At 40.7% G+C, this 22,103-nt stretch overlaps 1 protein-coding gene across 2 annotated transcripts in view; it reads right to left on the reverse strand.

Moving 5' to 3' along the window:
- The window catches only part of LOC147449847 (uncharacterized), a 38,782-nt gene that overhangs the window by 14,184 nt on the left and 2,495 nt on the right, over window positions 1-22,103 (reverse strand). Inside the window, exon 2 of one of the 2 annotated variants that reach the window (XM_086522211.1) lies at window positions 13,593-13,631. The exons of the other annotated variant lie outside the window; for it this stretch is intronic. Within the exon in view, the coding sequence (XP_086378337.1) occupies window positions 13,593-13,631 (39 nt within the window). The remainder of the gene's footprint in view (window positions 1-13,592; window positions 13,632-22,103) is intronic. 2 annotated transcript variants of the gene reach the window in all.

Consider the following 22,103-nt stretch of genomic DNA (forward strand, 5'->3'; position numbering starts at 1 on the left):
TCCTAGAGTAAGAAAATGTACAAATGTTTAAAATGAACAAAGTTTTTGTCTTATAAGAATCTCTTTTTCTTTATTGTGCACAAATGTGAAGTAGTATGCATGCTTAAAATCAAGTTTGTGGAGACGAGTTTCCCAAACACCAAGTAGAGCTTGTCACTCTACTATGGAAGATTGATAGGACTAATGTGCAAACATGCTTGTGGCAGCTTAGGCTCTCAAGCACCAAATAGACTAGTCATCCATTCTGGATCAATGTCGTAGGGTAAGATAGGGATCCTCTACCCGCTAGGAAAAGGACTAATGAATAGGCTTTATCTTCTCTACCCCATAGTCAAGGAGGACTATGATTTCTAGAGAGAGGTAATGTCATAATAAGTAATATCTAAAACTCCAAATGATTTTCTCATATTAAACTGGCAGACCGGCCATAGTAGGGATCCAAAGCAGGGAAAATAGGGATCCAAAGGGGAGGCCATCTGCAAAAGAGCAATGTGCAACAATGGGCTTTAAAGACCCTAAGGTTTAGCCCATTAAGACTTCCAAAATGCTAAGGTTCCAAAAATCAAAGGTTGTGTCCAATGGTCAGAGCTTAATTAAATTGGATGCTTTGAGTGTGTACAAAAAGTCTTCATGAATCCTACATAAGAGGGGGTGAGCCCTAGAAGTAGGTGATGAGAGAGAAACACACACACACACACACACACACACACTCACAAGCTTCCTTTACACAAAAGGAATGAGGGACACGTTTCATCTCCCTAGCCCAGATGCCCACAAGGTGTACTCAAATCCTATTGGATGGCCATGGAGGTGGACAAATGAGAATTAGGCTAGGGTAAATCTATTTTAATTAATATAAAACACTTAATAAAATAACCAATAAGAATTAATCTCTCTAGAAGACTATTGGACAGTCTCCCAAGGGGTCCAATGAGCATTCAACAGCCCAATGGCTTGCCTGATTCCTATTGGCCAGGAGACAAAGGGGTCCAATGAGATTTTATGTCATAATAGCTAATATCTAAAACTCCTAAATGATTTTCTCATGTTAAACTGATCATTTAATATGGGAAAGTGCCAGGGGAGAAAAAGCTAGAATATTGGTTAAGCTGGCAGACCGGCCACAGTAGGGATCCAAAGGAGGGAAGATAGGGATCCAAAGGAGAGGCCATCTGCAAAAGAGCAATGTGCAACAATGGGCTTTAAAGACCCTAAGGTTCAGCCCATTAAGACTTCCAAAATGAAAATTTTCCAAAAATAAAAGGTTGTGTCTAATGGCAAAGCTTAATTAAATTGGATGCTTTGAGTGTGTACAAAAAGTCTTCATGAATCCTACATTGGACGGGGCAATTCCTGGAAGTAGGGGATGAGAGAGAAACATATACACACACTCACAAGCTTCCTTTACACAAAGGGAATGAGGGACACATGTCAGCTCCCTAGCCCAGATGCCCAAGTGTACTCAAATCCTATTGGATGGCCATGGAGGTGGACCAATGAGAATTAGGCTAGAGTACATCTAGTCTAATTAATTTAAAAACACTTAATAAAAGAACAATAAGAATTAATCTCTCTAGAAGACTATTGGACAGTCTCCCAAGGGGTCCAATGAGCATCAGCCCAATGGCTTGCCTGATTCCTATTGGCCAAGAGACAAAGGGGTCCAATGAGAGTTAGTTGCATTAATTAATTACCTAAAGCTCTCACAAAAGGGTAAATGGGGACACATGTTAGAAGGCTATCACTTATGCCTCTTAATTTTCATTGGCTAAGCCTGGCGTGGGCCAATGGGGTGCCTGCATTAGTAAAATGGAAGAGGGGTCGACCAAGAAAGATAGGGGGCTGAATGTGTCAAGTCATTATCACACACACACTCACACAATATCATGTGTGGAGAAAGAAGACTCTCTCTCTCTCCTTCTCAAGCTTTAATGGAAATCTTATTACCTACTCCAAGCTTGTGAGAAGGGAGGCCTACACCAACAACTCTTGGCTTTGTGATGCAAATCCAACCAAGAGCCAAGCTTCAATGCATGCTCATCTCCTCTACCATGCTAATTACTAAGCTATGCTATGCTAATATGAGTGATTATGTGAGGAGATGTACATCTTTCTCGTAAGACTACTCCTTCTTCCTCTCAATCTACTCTCATACCCCGCTAGCTCTCACCATCTTTGAAGGTGTGTGGGGTCTTGGGTCTGAGTCCGTGAGGGAATTGATGTTGTGTTTTATAAGTGTTTTGCTTAGTGCTTGAAGCTTCCATCTTCATTGCACTAGCTAGTTATTGAAGTAACACAATGAATTGTATTTTGTAAAATGTCTCTCTTGATGGGGGAAACCTATAATACGAAGCCTTTTGGAGGGGGGACCGGCTCCATGTAAATCCAGTCCTCAATTGTTATCAATAGCTTAATTTCTCTCTCTTTTGAAGTATTGTTCATGCCTATCTTACTAGGTGTTATGCTTTTTGTTGCTCTCTCCACCCAAGCACTCTTGTTATGCTCATTAGGAACCTATCCTAATGAAATTCTCACTATGTTCATGTTATTTTCCATTACACACAAGTTACTAGGCCATTAAATGTTACACAACTCAAGAGAGCATGATAGAAGGCATGTACATCTAGTGTGTACATGAAACACTGGCTATATAGGCATGAAAACCAACCACAAGAATATGATTATAATCAACATACACAATCCAACTATGGCTACATAATTGCATTCGCTTTGCTAACCACAACAATGCTACTTTTGCTTCTCTGTTGCGCATACCAACACTCTATAGAGCTACACATTGTGAGTTTAATAATTGATTTTATTAAGCTACATACAATTGACCACTAGAAGAAAACCACCTTCACATCCACTGGGTGGCCATGTAGAACAAAAAAATATATATATATATTTTTTATTGCAGCTCCCACAACTGGCAAGTAAGTCACATCACGAAAAAGCTCCCTCGTAATTTCCTACACTCTTGTTGTGAATTTGGCAGCTTGCATTGCAGTTGTTAATGCTTCCTTGTACCTTTTAAAAAGAGTCAAGAACTTTAGAGGGCTTCACCATAACTTGTTGCAACTTGCATCTTCCTCTTCCATTAATTCATGCAAAATCTTCGATAAGGAGTGCTCCAACCACCCTTAGCTTGAAGTAACACCTTTTAATGGGTTGCAATCAGTTTGGTGCATGGGATGACCTGCCATAGTTTGCGCTGCTCCTACCACATCACCAAGATAGTGTGTAAGACATTCTTAGCTATTGCTCAATGGGGTGCACCTTTTTTGTGAGCATACCCTCTACCCAATTGTAGGGCCCTCCATAATTGAAGGCTTATGAGGGAGCACTATGCAAAGTATCAATGCTACCAACCTTTTGAGTGTTAAGGTAATACCCTAGCATTTTGGGTTGTAACAATTCAATGTATATTGATCTTGGAGCTACCCCAAAATCTTAAACACTACCCTCTCATTGTTCTCAATCTACCGTCATTTGAGACGTTAATTGTTTGTGCTCTTGATTGCATTTGAAATTACGACCCATAAATTCAAATTGCCTTCTTTTTAATACTCTTGCAAATTGTTTTCAACACACACAATCAACATGCTTACTGTTACCATATACATGTGGTAGTGATGTGTGTGAACACACATTCAGGCTCATTTTGGTCTCTGTTTCCACTACAGGCAGTACTGCACAAGCTATTTCGTCATTTTGTGCAGAATTTTTGTCAGTGTCATTTTCCGCATAACAGGTGCCTTACAGTCTTCTACGGATTGTGCTATTAGCACATGTTGTTCTTGCTCCGTTTCTCCTATTTTCGGGCAGTTTTCACATCAGGAGCAGCATTTACCATGGTTGATAGCAACACAGATGTGTTCAAGATGGGGACAATTACCCTATGTGGGCTTATATGATGCAACATGTTCTTGTGTCAAAGGGCGTCTAGACTATTGTGCAGGGCATTGATGTACGTCCTGGTTCTGAGGATGTAGGCGATGTTGCAGGTCTTCCTGCAAGGATTGCTGCTATTAGAGTTGTTTTGCCTACGGTAGAACAAGCTTGTTGGGATGTAAAGGATGAACTAGCTCATGCATTAATTGCGTTGTCTGTGAAGCGCATCATTGTTCCTCACATCCGTTCAGCAAAATCTGCAAAACAAGCTTGGGATATATTGGTTGGTCTTTATGCAAGTCGCAATGAGGCTATAATTGCTTCGCTGCGAAAAGAGCTGGAGTCGAAGATTATGCATGAGGAAGATGATATGGAAACTTTCCTTGATAGTGTCAATGATATCAATGAGCAAATTATTTTTGCAAGTGAAGTTATTTCAGACAGTTCCCTTGTGTAGACTGTTCTTGATGCCTTACCAGATTCTTACCAGACTTTTGCTAGTACTTGGAGACTTATGACCGAAGGAAATCCAGAAGTTGTCGAGTTTGATGCATTATGCACATTTCTATTGCAAGAGTCACTTTCCAGAAAAAAAAAGACTAGACAACGTGCAGTTGAATAGGCTTTTATTGCTTCTCAAAGAAAGGGTGGTAACAGCAATGCAGCCACTTCTTATGGTTCTGCTATGAGTGGCAAAACTTATGTTCCTAATGCTTCTGCTGACAGCACTTCATCTGGCAATTCTAGTGAGTGATAAGGGCAAAAAGAAGATGCATTGTCATTATTGTAAAGCTAATGATCACTTGATCACACAGTGTCCTAAGTTGAAGGCCAAAGAGCCTAAGAATAAAGAGGGTGGTTCCACTACAAATGCAGCCATTGTTGAGTCTTCTGTGAAAGGAGACTGTGATGTTGATGTCGATGCAGAATGGGCTTTTAGTGCATAGTGCACTTACAATCCTGTTGTCCATGACGCATGCTTATCAGTTTGCTACAGATTCACATGTGTGGTATTTCGATAGTGCTGCTACAAAGCACATTACCTCACATCGTGAATTGTTTATCTCTCTCGAGTCTGTCCCTCATGGGAATTCAGTCACTTGTGCCAACAATGCCTCTTAACCGGTTCAGGGAGTTGGAAAGATTGTGCTTACTGCTGCAAATGGAAGTTCCTTCACACTTGTTGATGCACTTTATGTACCTGGGATCAAGAAGAATCTCTTATCTATATCCGCACTTGCTAGACTTGGACTTGTAGTCAAATTTGTGGATGACAGATGTACATTTCATGATCTCAGTTTTGGTGATGAAATTGTTGCACCTAGCCTTTTGTGTCGTGGGCTGTATAATTTCACTTTGTATGACAAGTGTGGACAAAATTTTGCAAATGTTGTTGCAGATTCAAGGGCTATTTCAGATGCAAAACTTTGGCATGCAATTTTGGGCATCTGAATTTTGCCAGTTTGCTGTGTTTGCAAAAATCTGATATGGTTGCTTCTTTGCCGCCTCTTGAAGCACCTATCAAACATGTTTGTGAAGGCTGTATTTTGGGTAAGATGCAGCGTTCTAAGTTTCCAAAGAATGGTTCAGTTCGGGCCACATGCAGGTTGTAGCTTGTGCATAGTGATGTTTGTGGGCCCCATGCAAACTCCGTCCTTGGGAAATTACCTTTACTTCGTGACTTTCATTGATGATTACTCCAGGCATGCATGGGTATTTCCACTTAAAGCGAAGTCTGAAGTTTTTATGTGCTTCAAAAAATTTCTGGCTATCGCTGAAAATGTCTAGAAATGTACAATGGGCACCCTCCGTTCCGATCGAGCGGGGGACTATATGTCTCATAAATTCAATGCATTTCTGGCTAGTCGTGGGATAAAACACCAATGTACAGTGCCTTATACACCTCAGCAAAATGGTGTTGCTGAGAGGAAAAATAGGTCACTTACGGAAATGACACGATGTATGGTCAAAAGTCAAGCTTTGCCGCATTCTTTTTGGCTTGAGTCCATCATGTGTGCCACTTATGTACTAAACAGGTGTCCTACGAAAGCTTTGCAGTCTATTACTCCATATGAAGCATGGCATGATAGAAATCCTTCTACTGAGCACATGCGTGTTTTTGGCTGTTTGGCATATGCTTTGGTGCCACAAACACAGTGCAGAAAATTGGATGATAAGGTTGTCAAATGTATTTTTGTTGGTTATAGTGCTGAAAGAAAAGGTTACAGGTTGTATCATCCGCAAACAAAACGTATTCTGGTTTCACAGGATGTAGTGTTTGTGGAAGATTCTGTTCAGCCCTTGCTGTCATGTACTAGAGATAGTAATGTAAGCTCACAGGACATTTATGACACTTTGTTGCCTCTTTTCAGTGGTGGAAATACGAATGTAATTTCCAATGAGGCAAATGTACAGCCTATGGGGGTTTCTAAAAATATTACAGATCAGCCTATTATTGATGCAGATGTACATGATGTACTTGATGAGGAAAGGGCTGAAAATGAGCACGCTAGAGGTATGCCAAAATGGCTGGTGCACACTTTGCGTGACAGTAAATTGGATGCACCTTTGTCTAGTCGTACTCGTTCAGGCTCTCGCCATGCCTCTTATGCATCAGATTGGTATGCTTTGGCTGTGTCTAGCTTACATGATGTTGAGGAGCCTCTAACTTTTGATGAAGCACAGAATTTAAAAAATTAGATGGCTGCCATGCAATCAGAAAATGTTGCACTTATAGAAAATGACATATGGACTTTATGTGATTTGCCTCCTGGCAAAAAGGCCATTGGTACAAAGTGGGTTTACAAGTTGAAACACAAGCCGGATGGTGAGATCGATCGCCATAAGGCTCGACTTGTTGCAAAAGGTTATGCATAGCAAAAAGGCATAGATTATGAAGAGACTTTTGCTCCTACTTGTCGTATGACTACTGTGCGTTTTCTATGTGCATTGGCAGCCATTTTGGTTGGGATGTACATCAATCAGACATTGTTAATACTTTCTTGAATGGTGACATATTTGAGGAAGTTTATGTAACACAGCCTCGCGGTTTTGTCATAAAAGGACAAGAGGACAAAGTGTGCACATGTAAGAAGGCTTTGTATGGGTTGAAGCAATCTCCTCATGCTTGGTATGAGAAAGCTGACACTCATTTGGTTAAATGAGGCTTTCGTAACAGTCCAACAGAAAGCACATTGTATGTAAAGCCTGAGGGTGATGTACTTCTCATTGTGGTTCTTTATGTCGGTGATTTGCTGATCACTGGACCAAATGAGAGACATATTGCTGAATTTAAGGCTGATTTGAATGCTACTTTCAAGATGAAATATTTGGAGTTTTTGCATCATTTCTTGGGTATACAGTTTAAGCAGTGTGATGGTGGTATTGCCATGTGTCAAAAAAGTTACATAGAGACATTGCTATGTAAGTTTGGACTTGAGGATTGCAAACCTATTGCCACTCCCATGGAAACAGGTTTGAAGTTGAGTATACATGATGCTGGCGATCCTGCTGATGTCACTCTTTACCAAACTGCTGTTGGCTGCCTCATTTATGTATGCAACACGAGGCCAGATATTCAGTTTGCAGTCTCATAAGTCAGCAGATTTATGCATAGCCCAGGGTCTAAGCATTGGCATGCTGTCAAGAGGATTTTCTGCTACCTTAGTGGCACTTTACATCTTGGATTGTTTTATCCCAAGGGGGGATCATTGCCGCCAAACTTACATGCTTTTTCGGATTTAGATTGGGCTGGTTGTTTTGACACACGAGTGTTTTTGTTTCATGCTTGGCAGTTCATGTATATCATGGTTGAGCAAGAAGCAACCTATTGTGGCCACTTCGAGTTGTGAGGCTGAGTACATGGTATTCTTCACAGCTATGGTTGAGTGTGTATGGCTCAGACGCCTTATGGCTGATTTGGATGTTGGACAGGACACTGGATAGGACACTATCAACACTATCTACACTGACAGTCAGAGCACATTGGCAGTTGCGAGGAACCCAGTTTTTTATGCTCGCACAAAGCACATTGAGGTGCATTACCACTATGTCAGGGAGAGGCTCTCAACAGGAGAGATCAACTTGGCTTATGTGCCAACATAGGACAACCTTGCAGATCTTTTCACAAAGGCATTGTCTCGTGATAAGCTTGAAGGTTTCCGCAAAGCTTTGGGCTTACTCCCCTTTGTGGACATCCTCAGGGCATGGCACTTCCGTTTACTCATGTGCCAGCTCTCGTTCACCGCATCACTCCAGGGGGGATTTGTTACCGTATACATGTGGTAGTGATGTGTGTGAACACACTAGGACCGCCGGCGCATTTTTTCCCTCTTTAGGAGGTTTTTTCCCCCGAGCATTGTATATACGCCCATCACTCTAGGGGTATCTATCTTTCCAATGCACACTAAGTAACACACTCTCTATTGTGTGCCTTGAGCTTCCTTCGTCTTCTCCAAGTTGTGTGCGTTTCTCTACAACCCTAATTCCAACACTCACCATTGTTGCTCAGCACTTGAAACTCCTTGTGTGGTGTTGTCAACCTGTTATGTCTGCAACATGATGCATACCCTTGCAATACCTCTTTGGTGATGTTGAACTACCTTTTTGGCAATGAAAAGAGACCAAGCTTGGACAATCTCTGTAAGATTCTCCTTACTTGACTTGCTCGCCTCTATTGGTGTTGCCTAAGCTTTGGAAATCTTTATAGTTGCTTGAATTTGACACGTGTCTATGCATCGGAACTTAGCATACATTGACTATTTACAACTTTCTTTTTGCAACAATTGCTACAAATATTAAAGAAATGCAATTCGAGAACATTCTACTACTAGCTGAAGCACTTATGGGTGGAGTTTTGAGGTTTGCACCATTGATAGGGTGAGATTAACGGCCAAAGTTATTGGTCCCCTTTGGGTGGCCTTGGGTATGAAACCCAAGCTCCCAAAGGCATGGAGGTAATGTGGAGTGTAGTTGAGAGGGATCAAGAGAGAGTAGGTTGCTAAAAAACTTCTAAATCAAGCTTTTCTTTTCTAAAAAGGCTAAAGACACATTTTGCAAAAACCCACAACTGTAATTAATTCTCATCCAAGAGCTAAAAATAGCTCAACAAAGACTAGATTATATAACAAGTAAGAGGTGTTGGTGAGGAGTTTCCATGGTGCATATGATGAAGAGAAAGGAGCATCATATTACCTTCCACCATCATCCACAAAAAACACTCAAGTTAGTAAGGTGGAAGGTAGGTGTCAAGGGATGCTCCTACTTGTTATTGTTGTCACCTCCTAGATCAAATACAAGAGGAAAAGGAAATTACACACACACAACACCCGGTTAGAAGGGTCCATGGGTAAACTTGAATGTAGGTGAGCAGCCCTTGTTGGAGAAGTGATGTTTGTCCAAGTGGTTTTAGAGCTTTTCCCTTATATAGAATCTCTCAAGTCATGCAAAAGAGGAGTGGAGGGGGTACTCATTTCTTGGTAAGGGGGGTGGGGGGTCAGTTATGAAAAGGGAGTGCTTAAATTTTGGGGGGTGAGATATCCTTCAAGTAGACCCTAAGAGAAAGAAAAACCCACGCCCCCCCTTTTTGCTTTTAATGCTGAGAGTAGTTGGAGTATCTCTCTTGAGAGTAGGGTATCCATGCCAAGTGTTAAAGGGGCGGTTTCCATAGGGAGTCTATGGAAAGAGAGACATAGAGAGGAAAACCTGCACCCCCCACACTAGGATTAGTTCTTTGCATCCCTAGATTCTTTGCTAGGGGGCACTAGGCCCCCTAAGCAGTCTTAGTACCCTCCAATCTTAAGGAGCTCTATGACATCACTAATTGAGCAAGTATGGGGTGAGGTTGTAAACCTTTGAAGGTGGCCCCTAACCAGTCTCATTAATCTGGTTTTTTCAAAACCGTTATTGCAAAATGTTTGGATGAGAGTTTTTATGTTCTAAGATGCTTCAGAGGGGTGGATATTGCAAAAAAGAAATAGGATGACTTTATGAGCCTAGTCAAATGGTCTATTGTTTGACCTTTGTAGATATTTGAAGGGTGGGCGAGGTAGGTTATCCTCTTTCTTGGAGAGTCGCTTCATGAGCTATTTGTTTTGATTTGAAAGTTGTAAGTTAAGGAATTTTGCACTTTGTCCTTCTTGACTTTCAATTGAGTTGAGAGACAAGAAGGGTAGACGGTGTGGTTGTTCATGAAGAAGTAAGAATTTTTAAGAGTCAATGATGAGGATATCATCAAAGTATCTAAAGGGTGTCCCGAGTTGGGAGAGAATGGGCTTTGGGTTAGGTGAGTTGAGAGTGTTATCTATGAAGTCAAACTCCAAAGAGTGTAATAGAGGTTGCATCATAGGGGGGAGCAAGCTAGCCCCATTGGGATGCCATTTCATTGTATGTAGACAAGCTCTTGGTGTTGGATTAACATGTTGTGAATGAGCCAAGAGTTTAGATCAATCACTTGTTGTTCATTAAAAGACAAGTCTAACTTGTATGAGTATGCAAACCATGCACCCTCTAAGCATTGGGTAGGGATTTTCTTGAAGGAGATGAAATTTTGGTGAGAGTGGGAAAAAGCCACTTTATGAGCTTTGTAATATGGGAAATCAGGCCTTGTGGGCCATCATAAGGTATGTTCTCGTAACATCTCTTTACATCACCAGATGTTACATCACCTGAATAGAGGGTGTTAGTTTGTTTAGGGAGGTTAAGAGCACAATCAAAGACGGAGTCTACAATTCACCATGCTTGGATATGTAGGTTATGGCATAGGAGGGATTTTAGGTTAAGTTTTCTCAACCTTTTTTTGAGGAGAGGGATGCAAGTCTTGAAAAAGCAGGCCATTAGAAGAGAGACCTCAATGTAGCCACAAGTGGACCTCAATGTAGCCACAAGTGGATCCACAGGTGAGCCATCTAAAAAAGCGTTTTTGTGACTGTTGTAGGAGGCAGTGGATGAAGGGGAGTGACTAATATTGTATGGTCATGAGGGGTGATAAGCTAGCTTGGATATATGCTAACGTGGTATTGACATCCATAGCATGTGGCATAAAGTCAAGGCCTTGGAGCCTTTTGTTTGCCTCTGAGATGATAAAGTTTACATATAATGACAGGGTTATTGGCTGCCTTGTCAAGGCATGTTATGAAGAATTTCTTCTAGAGTGTTTCTAAATCATGTGAGACATTGGGGTGGGTGTTGTGTTGCCTCTTGATTGGTAAAAAATTACAGCAGTTGTTGTAGAGGGCTTGATGCAAGGTGTCTCTTGAAAGGTTTGAGGGGATGCAAATGCATCCAAGTGAGATAAGGTGGTCCAAGACTTTTCCTAACTCAAAAAAAGCCGCCTCAACATTTGGTGGTCTCAAAGGGATATGACCTAGTCCATACAAGAGTAGTTTGTGAAGTGTACGACTGGTAAAATGTGCTAGATCCGTGGTTAGGATATGGCCATGTTGTAAGTTAATGCCATGCTGAAATTGGTTACAAAGACAATTAGTGGTCATGCCATCCTTGTGGGTAAAGACCAATTAAACAATACTTCATCCCATGTTGGGGTGGTTACAATACTCATGCCATAGAATAACAGAAGTAAAAAAATTCTTAAATTAGACAAATCAAGTAGAGGACTGGCAAAAAAAGTAGGCACGAAAAGGCCTTTGGAGGGGGATTTTGACAATAGGGACAATCAACCATGTCCATCCCGAATGACCTGCCCATGATGAACTCAAAAAACACCATGTTAGACAATTTTCTACAGTAATTTAATCATACAGAAAGGCTTCACGCTACTAGTGCAAATATGTGTAAAAGTTGGCCACGCACACACTGTTTGGACAGAGGGCTGGGAGGAAAAGCAAGAAAGTAGGTGACGGTTGAGGTGCTTGACAAATCAGCAGGTGAACCTTGATTCTATTGGGGTTGTGAGGGTGAAGGTGAAGGGGGTGCAATTTCTTGATAGATGAACTTGTTTACTTCCAAAGTAAGACCTACAGAAGGAGCTTGTTGATTGAAAAATAGAACATACTTGATAGCCTCCTTAAGCCTTTGTCTGCAAAAAAGATGAATTAGCATGGCTTTAATAGCCACTTGGCCTTCCTTTTCAATCTAGGTTAGGAAAGCTATAGTAGAGCACTTTAGGTTAGGGCTAGGAAAGAAAACAATGAGGTGGTTCATGATCATCCATAGTGTGTGATCAAACCACAACACATTGTTGTCCTTGCACAACTAGGCTTGGCCCACATATTCACAACCACACTTGAGAAAGGGGTGGTGGATGTTCCATATTTGGGTAGTATAGTTAGTATCCTTTCCCGTGGTAAAGATTACTCCCTTGACACCCACGACACAACCAAATGATGCTTTGCATTGATTAGTTTCAAAATAGGACATCATAAAAGGGGCCGCAATGAGAGAGTTCTCAATAAGATTGGAAGAGTTAGAGTCAAGAATTTGTTGTAATCCAATCTTCAAAGCTTGCTTATCCTTGCCATTAAGTAACGTAAGAAGCAAACATTAAGATAGTGGATCCATGAGAGTGAAGTTACCAAGAGACCAAGGTTTGTGGTGCATTTCGCCAAGGAGGACTTCCAAGAAGCATCCCGGGATGTAGGGATCCGTGTAGGTCTCAAATGATTTCTTCGAGAGATTGATGGAGGGGCTAGTGATCGCAAAGCTCTTGTTGGCTAGTTGCTACTCCTCTTTGTCAAGATTGTTGGGGATGAGATAACTATTGGCCTCCATTTGTGGTGCGAGGGAGATCTCATCAAACCCATTAAGAAGGTGCCACTTGCGTTGTTGAGCAATCGGGTCATTGCAGAGCTTTCTCCCATGGCTTTCTATGAATCTTTGCATGAGGTAAAGGGACTTCTCAACCATTCTCTCTGTTCTTTTTTATCTTCTTTGGCAATGGCTTTCAAATTGGTATCCAATTCCCTTAGTCTTTGAGTAGTGCTCCGTGGATTCTCTTGGGCCAGAGAATATAGCATAAACCACGCTGGGAGGTCGAGTAAATTGAGGAGTAGTAGTTCTGTGTTGGCATCCAGGATAGTGGTCGTGAGTTCCACCTCCGTGAGGGTTCCATGGAAAAGCGGATCCTTAATGCACAAGAGTAGACCCTGCACGATGGGCGACGGGGTAGGGGTGAGAGGGACATAGCCATATTGGAGCATGGCGGGGTTCACAGAGAAGAAGAGGTAGTGAACAGGGGAGAAAAACAAGCGGTCCCAAGAAGGAAAAGTGACCCGCATGGGGGTTCCCATAGGCAGTAAAAAGGAAAGGGGCCACGTGGCCAATTCGGTGAGGTGCATTATTATGATTCCAAGTGCCCAAACTCCAAAAAAGTAATTGTAGTCGACGTGAGCCAGAGACATAGATAGTGTGTAAAATACTAAAAAAAAAGAGAGGGTATGCCTGTCAAAGAAAAGAGGCCAAACAATGAAGGGAGAATTTTTCTTCAAGAAAAACTCAAGATTAAAAGCATGAGGTGCTACAGGCCATAGTGAGGACAACCTAGAGAATAGGAGGCCTACTAGACCATTAGAGAGAGAGAGTAGGTTGCTAAAAAACTTTTAAGTCAAGCTTTTCTTTTCTAAAAATGTTAAAGACACATTTTGCAAAAACCCACAGCTGTAATTAATTCTCATCCAAGAGCTAAAAATAGCTCAACAAAGGCCAGATTGTATAAGAAGTAAGAGGTGTTGGTGAGGAGTTACCATGGTGCAGATGATGAAGAGAAAGGACTCTCCTGTTACCTGCCACCATCACCCACAAAACAACACTCAAGTTAGTCCATAAGGAGGAAGGTAGGTGTCATAGGATGCTCCTACTTGTTATTGTTCTCACCCTAGATCATATACAAGAGGAAAACAAAATTACACACACACAACACCCGGTTAGAAGGGTCCATGGTTAAACTTGAATGTAGGTGAGCGGCCCTTGTTGGAGACGTGATCTTTGTACAAGTGGTTATAGAGCTTTTCCCTTATATAGAGTCTCTCAAGTCTTGGCTCCCTCCTCCAAAAGGTGGTTGTATTCAGCTGTGCAAAAGAGGAGTGGAGGGGGTACTCATTTCTTGGAAAGGGGGGTGGAGGTCAGTTATGAAAAGGGAGTGTTTAAATTTTGGGGGGTGAGATTTCCTTAAAGAAGACCAAAGAGAAAGAAAAACCCACGCCCCCCCTTTTTGCTTTTAATGCTGAGAGTAGTTGGAGTATCTCTCTTGAGAGTAGGTATCCATGCCAAGTGTTAAAGGGGTGGTTTCCATAGGGAGTCTATGGAAAGAGAGAGATAGAGAGGAAAACCTGCAGCATGCATTGATGAAATGTGAATTTATGGACTACCCATTGCACCCCCAACAAGCCTGACCCCGTGAAAATTGGTGCAGGTTTACCATAGCCCTTGCTTGCTTGCAAGGGCCATTTCCCACTCTAATTTCTACCTTGTTGGAGCCTCCATATCGGGTTAGAGAGAGAGAGAGAGAGAGAGAGAGAGAGAGAGAGAGAGAAGGCATGCCTCATGCAAAGCCAAACTCCATTCCTCCTTTCTCTTGCATGCTTCATGATTCTTTCCTAGTCCGCTCTATCTCCTTCCTCCTTCCTCCAGGCAAAAGAGATATAAAGAGACCCTTTGAGCTCAAATACCAGTGAACACTGAAATATCAATAGGAACTAGGACATGTCTTTCTGCACCCAACCACACTCCTTTATAGGCTTGTATCCAACCTTTTGGATTCTCTTGAACACATATCTAGCATAGATCCATGCCTCCCCTGGTCCTACCTTGGTCCAAAAAATCTCCAAATGCTCCCAAGAACTCAGCTCACCATAGCTCATGTACCACTTGAAGAAAGTTGTGTGTGCGGGGGGGGTGGGTTTGAGAGATTGAAGTATCATCCACGAAGGTCACATATGACCTATGGGACCAAAAAACAAAACACTACAATGTTAATAAAAGCTAGCTCTATAACATCTCTTAGCTATGTCCTTGTCTTAATATTCCCTTCTCATCTCCTATACGCTATCCTATATCACCAAGTGTTTCACTACCTATCGATGGAAAACTTCACACATCAGCCCTTCAATGCCAATTTGATAATGGCCTCTCTTTTTCTCTCACTGGGGTCTCAATCTATATTGTCTCATGTTTCTCTAATACTGACAGACAAAAGCACCCATGTTGCCCACGCTTCGAGCACTACCACACTTCCCCTTTTTCCTATATGTGCAAGCAACCAACTACCCTTAGATAGTCTTCTTTCCAAATCCAAAAACTATGGCCCAATTTTTTGAAAATCTCACTCTTTGGCATGCCACTAGACTCACCTCCCATCCATTTAACTCCTCCCATGAGATCCTTTCACATTGGTTGGTCTCCATGAACAAGCTACTAATAAAGCTAAGCCACGGATGTTGAATCCCATACTCAAAACATGGGTTTTCTTGATCTCATTGGTCAACCCTTTAATTAGTAATGACACTAGTTCAACACAACCACCTTGATTGGACCCACAATGTTGCCACCATCTTGGTCATCTAACAAGTCTCACTTTTTCTTGTGTTTATACTACAAAATTTTTTATTCCAAGATCTTTGCCATGATGAAAAGTCACCTATTTATTCTTGACGTATTCACTATTTTGACTGGACCCACAATGTTACCACCATCTTGTTCGTCTAACAAGTCTCATTTTTCTTGTCTTTGTACTACAAAATTGATGATTCCAAGATCTTTGCCATGATGAAAAGTCACCTTTTTGTTTTTGACATGTTCGCTACAATAAAGCCAAAGGAATTGACAATGTTTGCAAAAATATTAAGAAATTACTTTTGGAAAGCCTTCTCAATTTGATTAATAGGACTAGATGTAATATGGTAAATTATTTCCCTAATTACAACATTAGCCATATATTTACTCATGAAAGAGTCACTTAACTTGTATCAGTAGATTTGATATGCATATTCTCATCAACTTGATGAGGCAATATGCCAATACTTTGGGTCTAGTATCTTAGATGAGTACGGTATGTGAGAAAGGTTGGGCACTCACACACACAGAGTTGTATGCCTTTACATATTGAACAAAAGAGCTTTGGCTTTGCACTAGGATAAAGAAGCCTCATGAGGAAAAAAAAAGGATTTGACAAGATGAAGTTTAAGACAAGTCTACGCTGATATTGCCTATCAACAAGAGGCTTTTAAAAGAAATTGTATACCATATGATTTTTTATGACAAAAAAAAATTTATGCCCCATAACCTGTTGTAACTTGCATCTTCCTCTTTCATTAATTCATGCAAAAGCTTCAATAAGGACTGCTCCAACCACCCCCAGATTGAAGTAACACCTTTCAATGGGTTATAGTCGGTTTGGTTCATGGACTAGCCTCCCATAGTTTCTCCTGCTCCTACCACATCATCAAGGTAGTGCGCATGACCAGCTTACCTATTGCTCAATTGGGTGCACCTTCTCTGTGAGCATACCCTCTACCCAGTGGGAAGGCCCTCCACAGTTGAAGGCTTATGGGGGAGCACTATTAGCCTGCAAAGTATCAATGCTACCAACCTTTTGAGTGTTAAGGAAAAAAACCTATTTTTGCGGGTTGCAAGGATTGAGTGCATGTTGACCACTACCATCATTTGAGCTATTAAGTGTTCATGCTCTTGATTTCATTTGAAATTACAACACAAAAATTCAATCTTTTTAATACTCTTTCGAAAAGCTTTAACACAAACAATCAACTTGCTCACTATATTGAGAAATCTATCTCCCCAACCCCATAAAAGACATACATTTCTATCCTTTGACTGAGCTAAAATAGCTCCCCAAGATCCCATCTTTGGGGTCATTAAAGTTTTGTCTTTAAAAGACCAATAAGAGCTACTTTATAAGCTTGTAGCCCACATTTTGGAGACCCACATGCCTAGCATAGGGCAATTGCCCCCGGGTCCTACCTTGGCCTTGAAATTAATCCCCCCTTGGAAAGTGTTTTCGTCCTTGAAAATAGAAGCAAAACATATCTTCATAAGAACAATAAGTTTTCCTACTTGAGTTATACCATAGTCAAGAATATGTGTAGGTTCATGCGGTTGAGTGGGAGGTTCAAGGAAATCAACAACAAGAACATCTTGAGTGAAGACATTTTTGTCCCTATGTAAGTGTTTTACATAAACGGCTTACTTAAAAAACCTGATGAATATGAGAGTGTATACCAGATCTCTAATTCACTTCAGTATTGCGATACATCACAACACCTAAGAGGTAACAAGATGGATGACCATTTTTTAGACTTTTTGTAGGTGTTGGAACACGTAAGAATACCTCTTCTTGACTTTCTGTGCAAGTGAGTTGTTGATGTTTCTCAGCAACATACTGCGTGGATCTATCACATGCTTGTCAATGTTTTGAATATCAACTTTTAGCATAGCCCTATGACCATAGATAAAGTCCTTGACTTGTTGAATTTTACAGTAGCCCCCCACTGTAATTGGCGATCGAGGTTGAAAACTGTACATAAGCATGAAGGGACTAAAACTAGTCACAACATGCTTTGAACTATTATAGGAAAACACCAAAATAGGAAGACAATCTTCCCAATCAGATTTCTTCTTTCTAAAAAATACTCATAGCATACCTTCTAGCACCTGATTAATTTGTTCATTCTGCCCATCCATCTCTGGAAGATCTGCAATGCTGATAATGATTATGTTCCCAATCAGTTAAAGATATCTATCCCTCCAAAAAAGATTGTTAAACTAGGGATCATGATCACTCAAAATATTGTTGGGATTTAAATCTAGAGAGGTTCCAAACGATAATATTGGCGCCAAGAGGATGGTGAAGTAATGGAAGGCTTTGAACTACCATGAGCAACAAATATGCCAGTTGTCACCTCATCCAAATGTGTTTCAAGTGCTTTGCCAAATACCTACATACATGCTAACAAAGGACGACACTAGCAGGAATCCTGAGATAGGAAAGATGACAATAATGAATGTGCAAAGTTTGGGCATTCAGCTAGAAGTAACATTAGACAATAGACCAACATACACATATATGTAGGACATTAGGACTGAGGTCAAGGGGACACTGCTAAAATTACATATTGTTAGAAGGGTCTTGGACTATATATAGCTTCTCTGCTTTTAAAAAATGCATCCAGCAACAAAGGCAAGCTCACTAGAATGATAATCAGAGAGGAGGAACAAGCACTGAAGATCATATTCCATCTAGTTAGAGTCCTTAGAAAGATGATGCAGCAAGATATGTTGAACTATATTGAGACTATTCTAGGCTCCCTTGTTCTGATGTATGCCCTACCCATGAAGAGGAATGAACTACCCAAGTTCTATCCAGCTCTATACATGATCTATAACGAGCTAGTAGACAAAATGAGATATATCCACATTGTCGATCAGATCAGAGAATGGTATGAGCAAAGTATTGCTTTATGGGTGGCTTCGAAGTCGCTGCTCAATGACACTGAAAAGACGGACACGGTCTCGAAGCTCATACATGACCTTATCAACTTCATAGGAATGATGAACAATGGAAATCTCACGTCAACCAGTTGATAAGGTACACAAATGAATTTGAGGCTTCAAAAATCCCTGAAAAAGAATTGGCGAGCAAAACGAATTCAAAGCCACAATTCAGAGAAATTTTTGAAGTCCTATTTGAAGCTCGGATAAAAGCCAGTTAGTCAGACTCAGCTAGGTGGATGTATACTACATCCATCTACCGTAAGCTAGCCAAGGAAAGGCTGACAAAGAGGAAGAAGACATTATATGATCCAAATAAGACCTAGCATGCCCTGACACCCTATGAAGTGGAGATGTTGACATAAAGGAGGAAGCAACTAGAGAAAGAAGTGATTTATCCAATTATACAATTTAAGGAAAATGCGACCTCCTGCACTCCCTAGTAGCAAATGGTGGTCAAATGTGCACAACCACTAGCTCAATTTGTTCAAAATCTTGAAGTAAAGAAGGCCCCATATAAACTTAAGCGCAAGTGAAAATGATGATATCTGAAGAAATTTCTTACATGAAAAAATTCAAGAGAGCAGAGGAGGATGTAGAAGGTGGGAACAAGTCCTTAAAGATTCCTTGGATGACGGTTATCTCTAAGTATTTACCTGGAAGACATTCGAGTTACCTGGCAAAGTTATCTCCCAGTCACCTACACTGTCTAACTCCTTCAATCAGTCACTAATCCTATTTTGGGGTCGCTAGTTGCTACTCTCGCCTTGTATCTTGTAGAGCTTAGTGAGCTTAAGAACATTCATTACTGGGCTTTGTGCTAGTTGTACTTTCAAATTAATCTTCCCAGAACCTTGATATCTGAACCCGTGTATCTGAACCTAATTTTGAATCGAAATACATTCAAATTGTCTTATTCCATGTCTGTAATATGAGGTCGTTCAATTCTGTGCACTTCCTTTTGGTCTCATGTCAAGTCAGTTGAAATTTTTGAATCTCTCATCTAGTCATCTGAAGTCCTGATCTGGTCATTTGAAAGATGAACTCATTCGATACTATGAGTCTAACTCTAGTATAGATGTCAGAGCGATCCAACTCATTCCATTGCAAAGAGTCATGAACAATCGTCTATGTGTCAAGTTTATAGCAAAATTTCTTGTTTTTTCACACACAAAAGCTTGTTGTTCTGCTTCTTAGGATTCTCTTAAAAACTCTCGAGCACGGTTAAGAATTTGTGAAAAATTATGGTCCATGGCATGTGTTTGCCCTGCAAGTTATGAGGTGGATGTTCACTATGGTGGTTCCCCATGGACTTTGGATGGACAGAGGCATCCAAGGAGACATTACTTGAGATAATATCCTTTGATGCATTTTATATCCATTGCAGTTGCACATGCTTTTCGATGAACTTAAGTATGAATATATTGGACAACAAGTTTACAAGTGCACTCGAGGCTAGCTCAATTCCACATTCTTTCACATCACAAAAGTACATGCTTCCTTATGAGCTTACGATGTAGATGGTTCAATGTCTAAATTAATTTTTTTTCTCTTAATAATTCGTTGCTTTATAACTTGAATCGCAGGTACAAAGCAATGGACTCACACCACATATTGGACACTAAAAGTGGCAATCGCAAAAGCATCCCGCTCCACCATCTTCTCCTTTCTCCCTTCACTCTCTTGTTCACTTCAATTTAATCCAACTTGTGTAGTACCGATGATCGTTCCAGTGTTGCAAATTGTAGTCTCATGCAATGTTGATTTATCTAATCACTAGTCCAAAATGGTGGTAATATCGATAATTTCTTGGACCAATTCATCGAGTTTTCCAAAGACAATATTTGGGTAGTGGAAGAAATTAAGGTCCTCATATCAAGGTAACTATCAAAGCCAATAAGGCCCCCACGAGCAAAAATGTCAATCCTCTTGATGGCAGACAGGAGCAAATGATTGAGAATGTACCCAATGTTTTACATATAGAGCTATACTGAGCAAGCACATGCAAAGTGAAGGATGGATTGTTAAAGTTGTTCATTTCTAGATCTCTTTGATGCAATTTGAAAAACTTCCTACAAAGCATTTGAAATTGACAAACACAAAGCTTCTAGATATTGTGGATGAGATTAGTGATAATATTGTGGTGTTTAAGATGCGATGTCGACTCTTTTCGGTGTCTACCAAGATGAGACGGAGGGTTCTATCGATCAAGACTCCAAAGAGTGCTTTCATGGCAAGGGTTTTCATTGCTCTGCTTTTGTAAGTTGGAGTAGTGTTGCTTGCATATCCATATGAGTGACTTTCAAGACATGTATCATTGGAGAATATTCGTATTTTAGCATTGGAGAACTTTGTAGATCATAAGGACTGGCCCCTATTAACCTGGTGGAAAATCAAGTCTATGATCACCCATTCTATTCTAATAAGACATAATGATAATGTGGAGACTAGTTAAGGACTGACTCACACAAGGTTATGTAGGTTGTCCTCATGTTGCAGAATAATTTCTAGTTGGAGTATCTCCTTTGCTTCATCATATTCAGAAAGATGATGAACTGGCTCCGGTCATCGGAGAGACTTTAATGGCTACTTAATACCATTCGCTTGAGCCGATTAGGATTATAGACAGATGGACAGACCACCTATAATGATACTCTTTCTGTCTATGAGCTTCATACATCGGAATTTCGGAAAAGAAAAATTGGTCAAGACCAAATCAAAGATGTGGTGGAAGCATCATCGAGACTAGTTGCCCACAGTAGAGGACACACATGGCATACAATAAGTGGTGCAGTGGAAAACACATTGACAAATAGTCACCCTCTCTATTTTAACATATTCCCTCCAATTTCTTCATTCCCAACTGCATGGAAATGGATTCATGAGCTCCAAATTCACACAAGATTCAAGGTGCCGTGGACTGAACGTACTCCCTTTCCACAATGACAATTTACTCTCCCCAGTTTTAGCTAGCCCAATTACATAGAAACAAAGTGATGAGATCTGTAGCATCACCGCGGGTTGACAACCTCATTCTTTATCCACGAAGATCAATTCTTACAACTCACAAAGCATGAGCAACTATAGCATTGTAGATTCTGTCTCCCCCTTGCCATTTATTTCGTAAGAGATAACCTCTATGTAGGTCACAGCTAAGGACCATAGTTGCACTATCTCAGAGCAGCACTTTACATTCCACCCCCTAAAATATTTTGCGATAAGGGGCAAGTATTACTGTTTCTCAAAGAGGAAAGGAAATTGATGGGATAGGGAAGCCAGAATTTCCTAGGACTGTACCTCATGAAGCTTCTCTCTCTCTCACACACACACACACGCACACGCACCAACCATGCATTTTAGTCAGTTCCACAATAGAGGTAAACAATTGCTACCCATACCCCTCCCTACATACGTAAATACCTATGTGCATGTGTAGACATACATACATGAATACACATCTAGATATCAACCACACATACAACCAAAATATGATGTAAAAGAATAGTTTTGTACAAGCTACAGACTATAGCCGTCCCTTTACTGGCTATGCATTTTTACTGGTTATGCCGTGAAGTTACTATACAACACTCATACTGACATTAATGGGGTTTATTGTCGCTAAGAAGAATCGTCACTACCTCTGTCATGGAAAGATATTTCAATTGAATGCACCTCATGGCAAGATTTGTGAGCACAAACTCAAAATGTTGATCCAAAGATGTGGTCAACTTGTTGATTTTAGAGTGACGCAC

The sequence above is a fragment of the Adiantum capillus-veneris genome, chromosome 10, assembly GCF_014529385.1.
Source record: "Adiantum capillus-veneris isolate H3 chromosome 10, ASM1452938v2, whole genome shotgun sequence".
Classification (NCBI taxonomy): Eukaryota; Viridiplantae; Streptophyta; class Polypodiopsida; order Polypodiales; family Pteridaceae; genus Adiantum; species Adiantum capillus-veneris.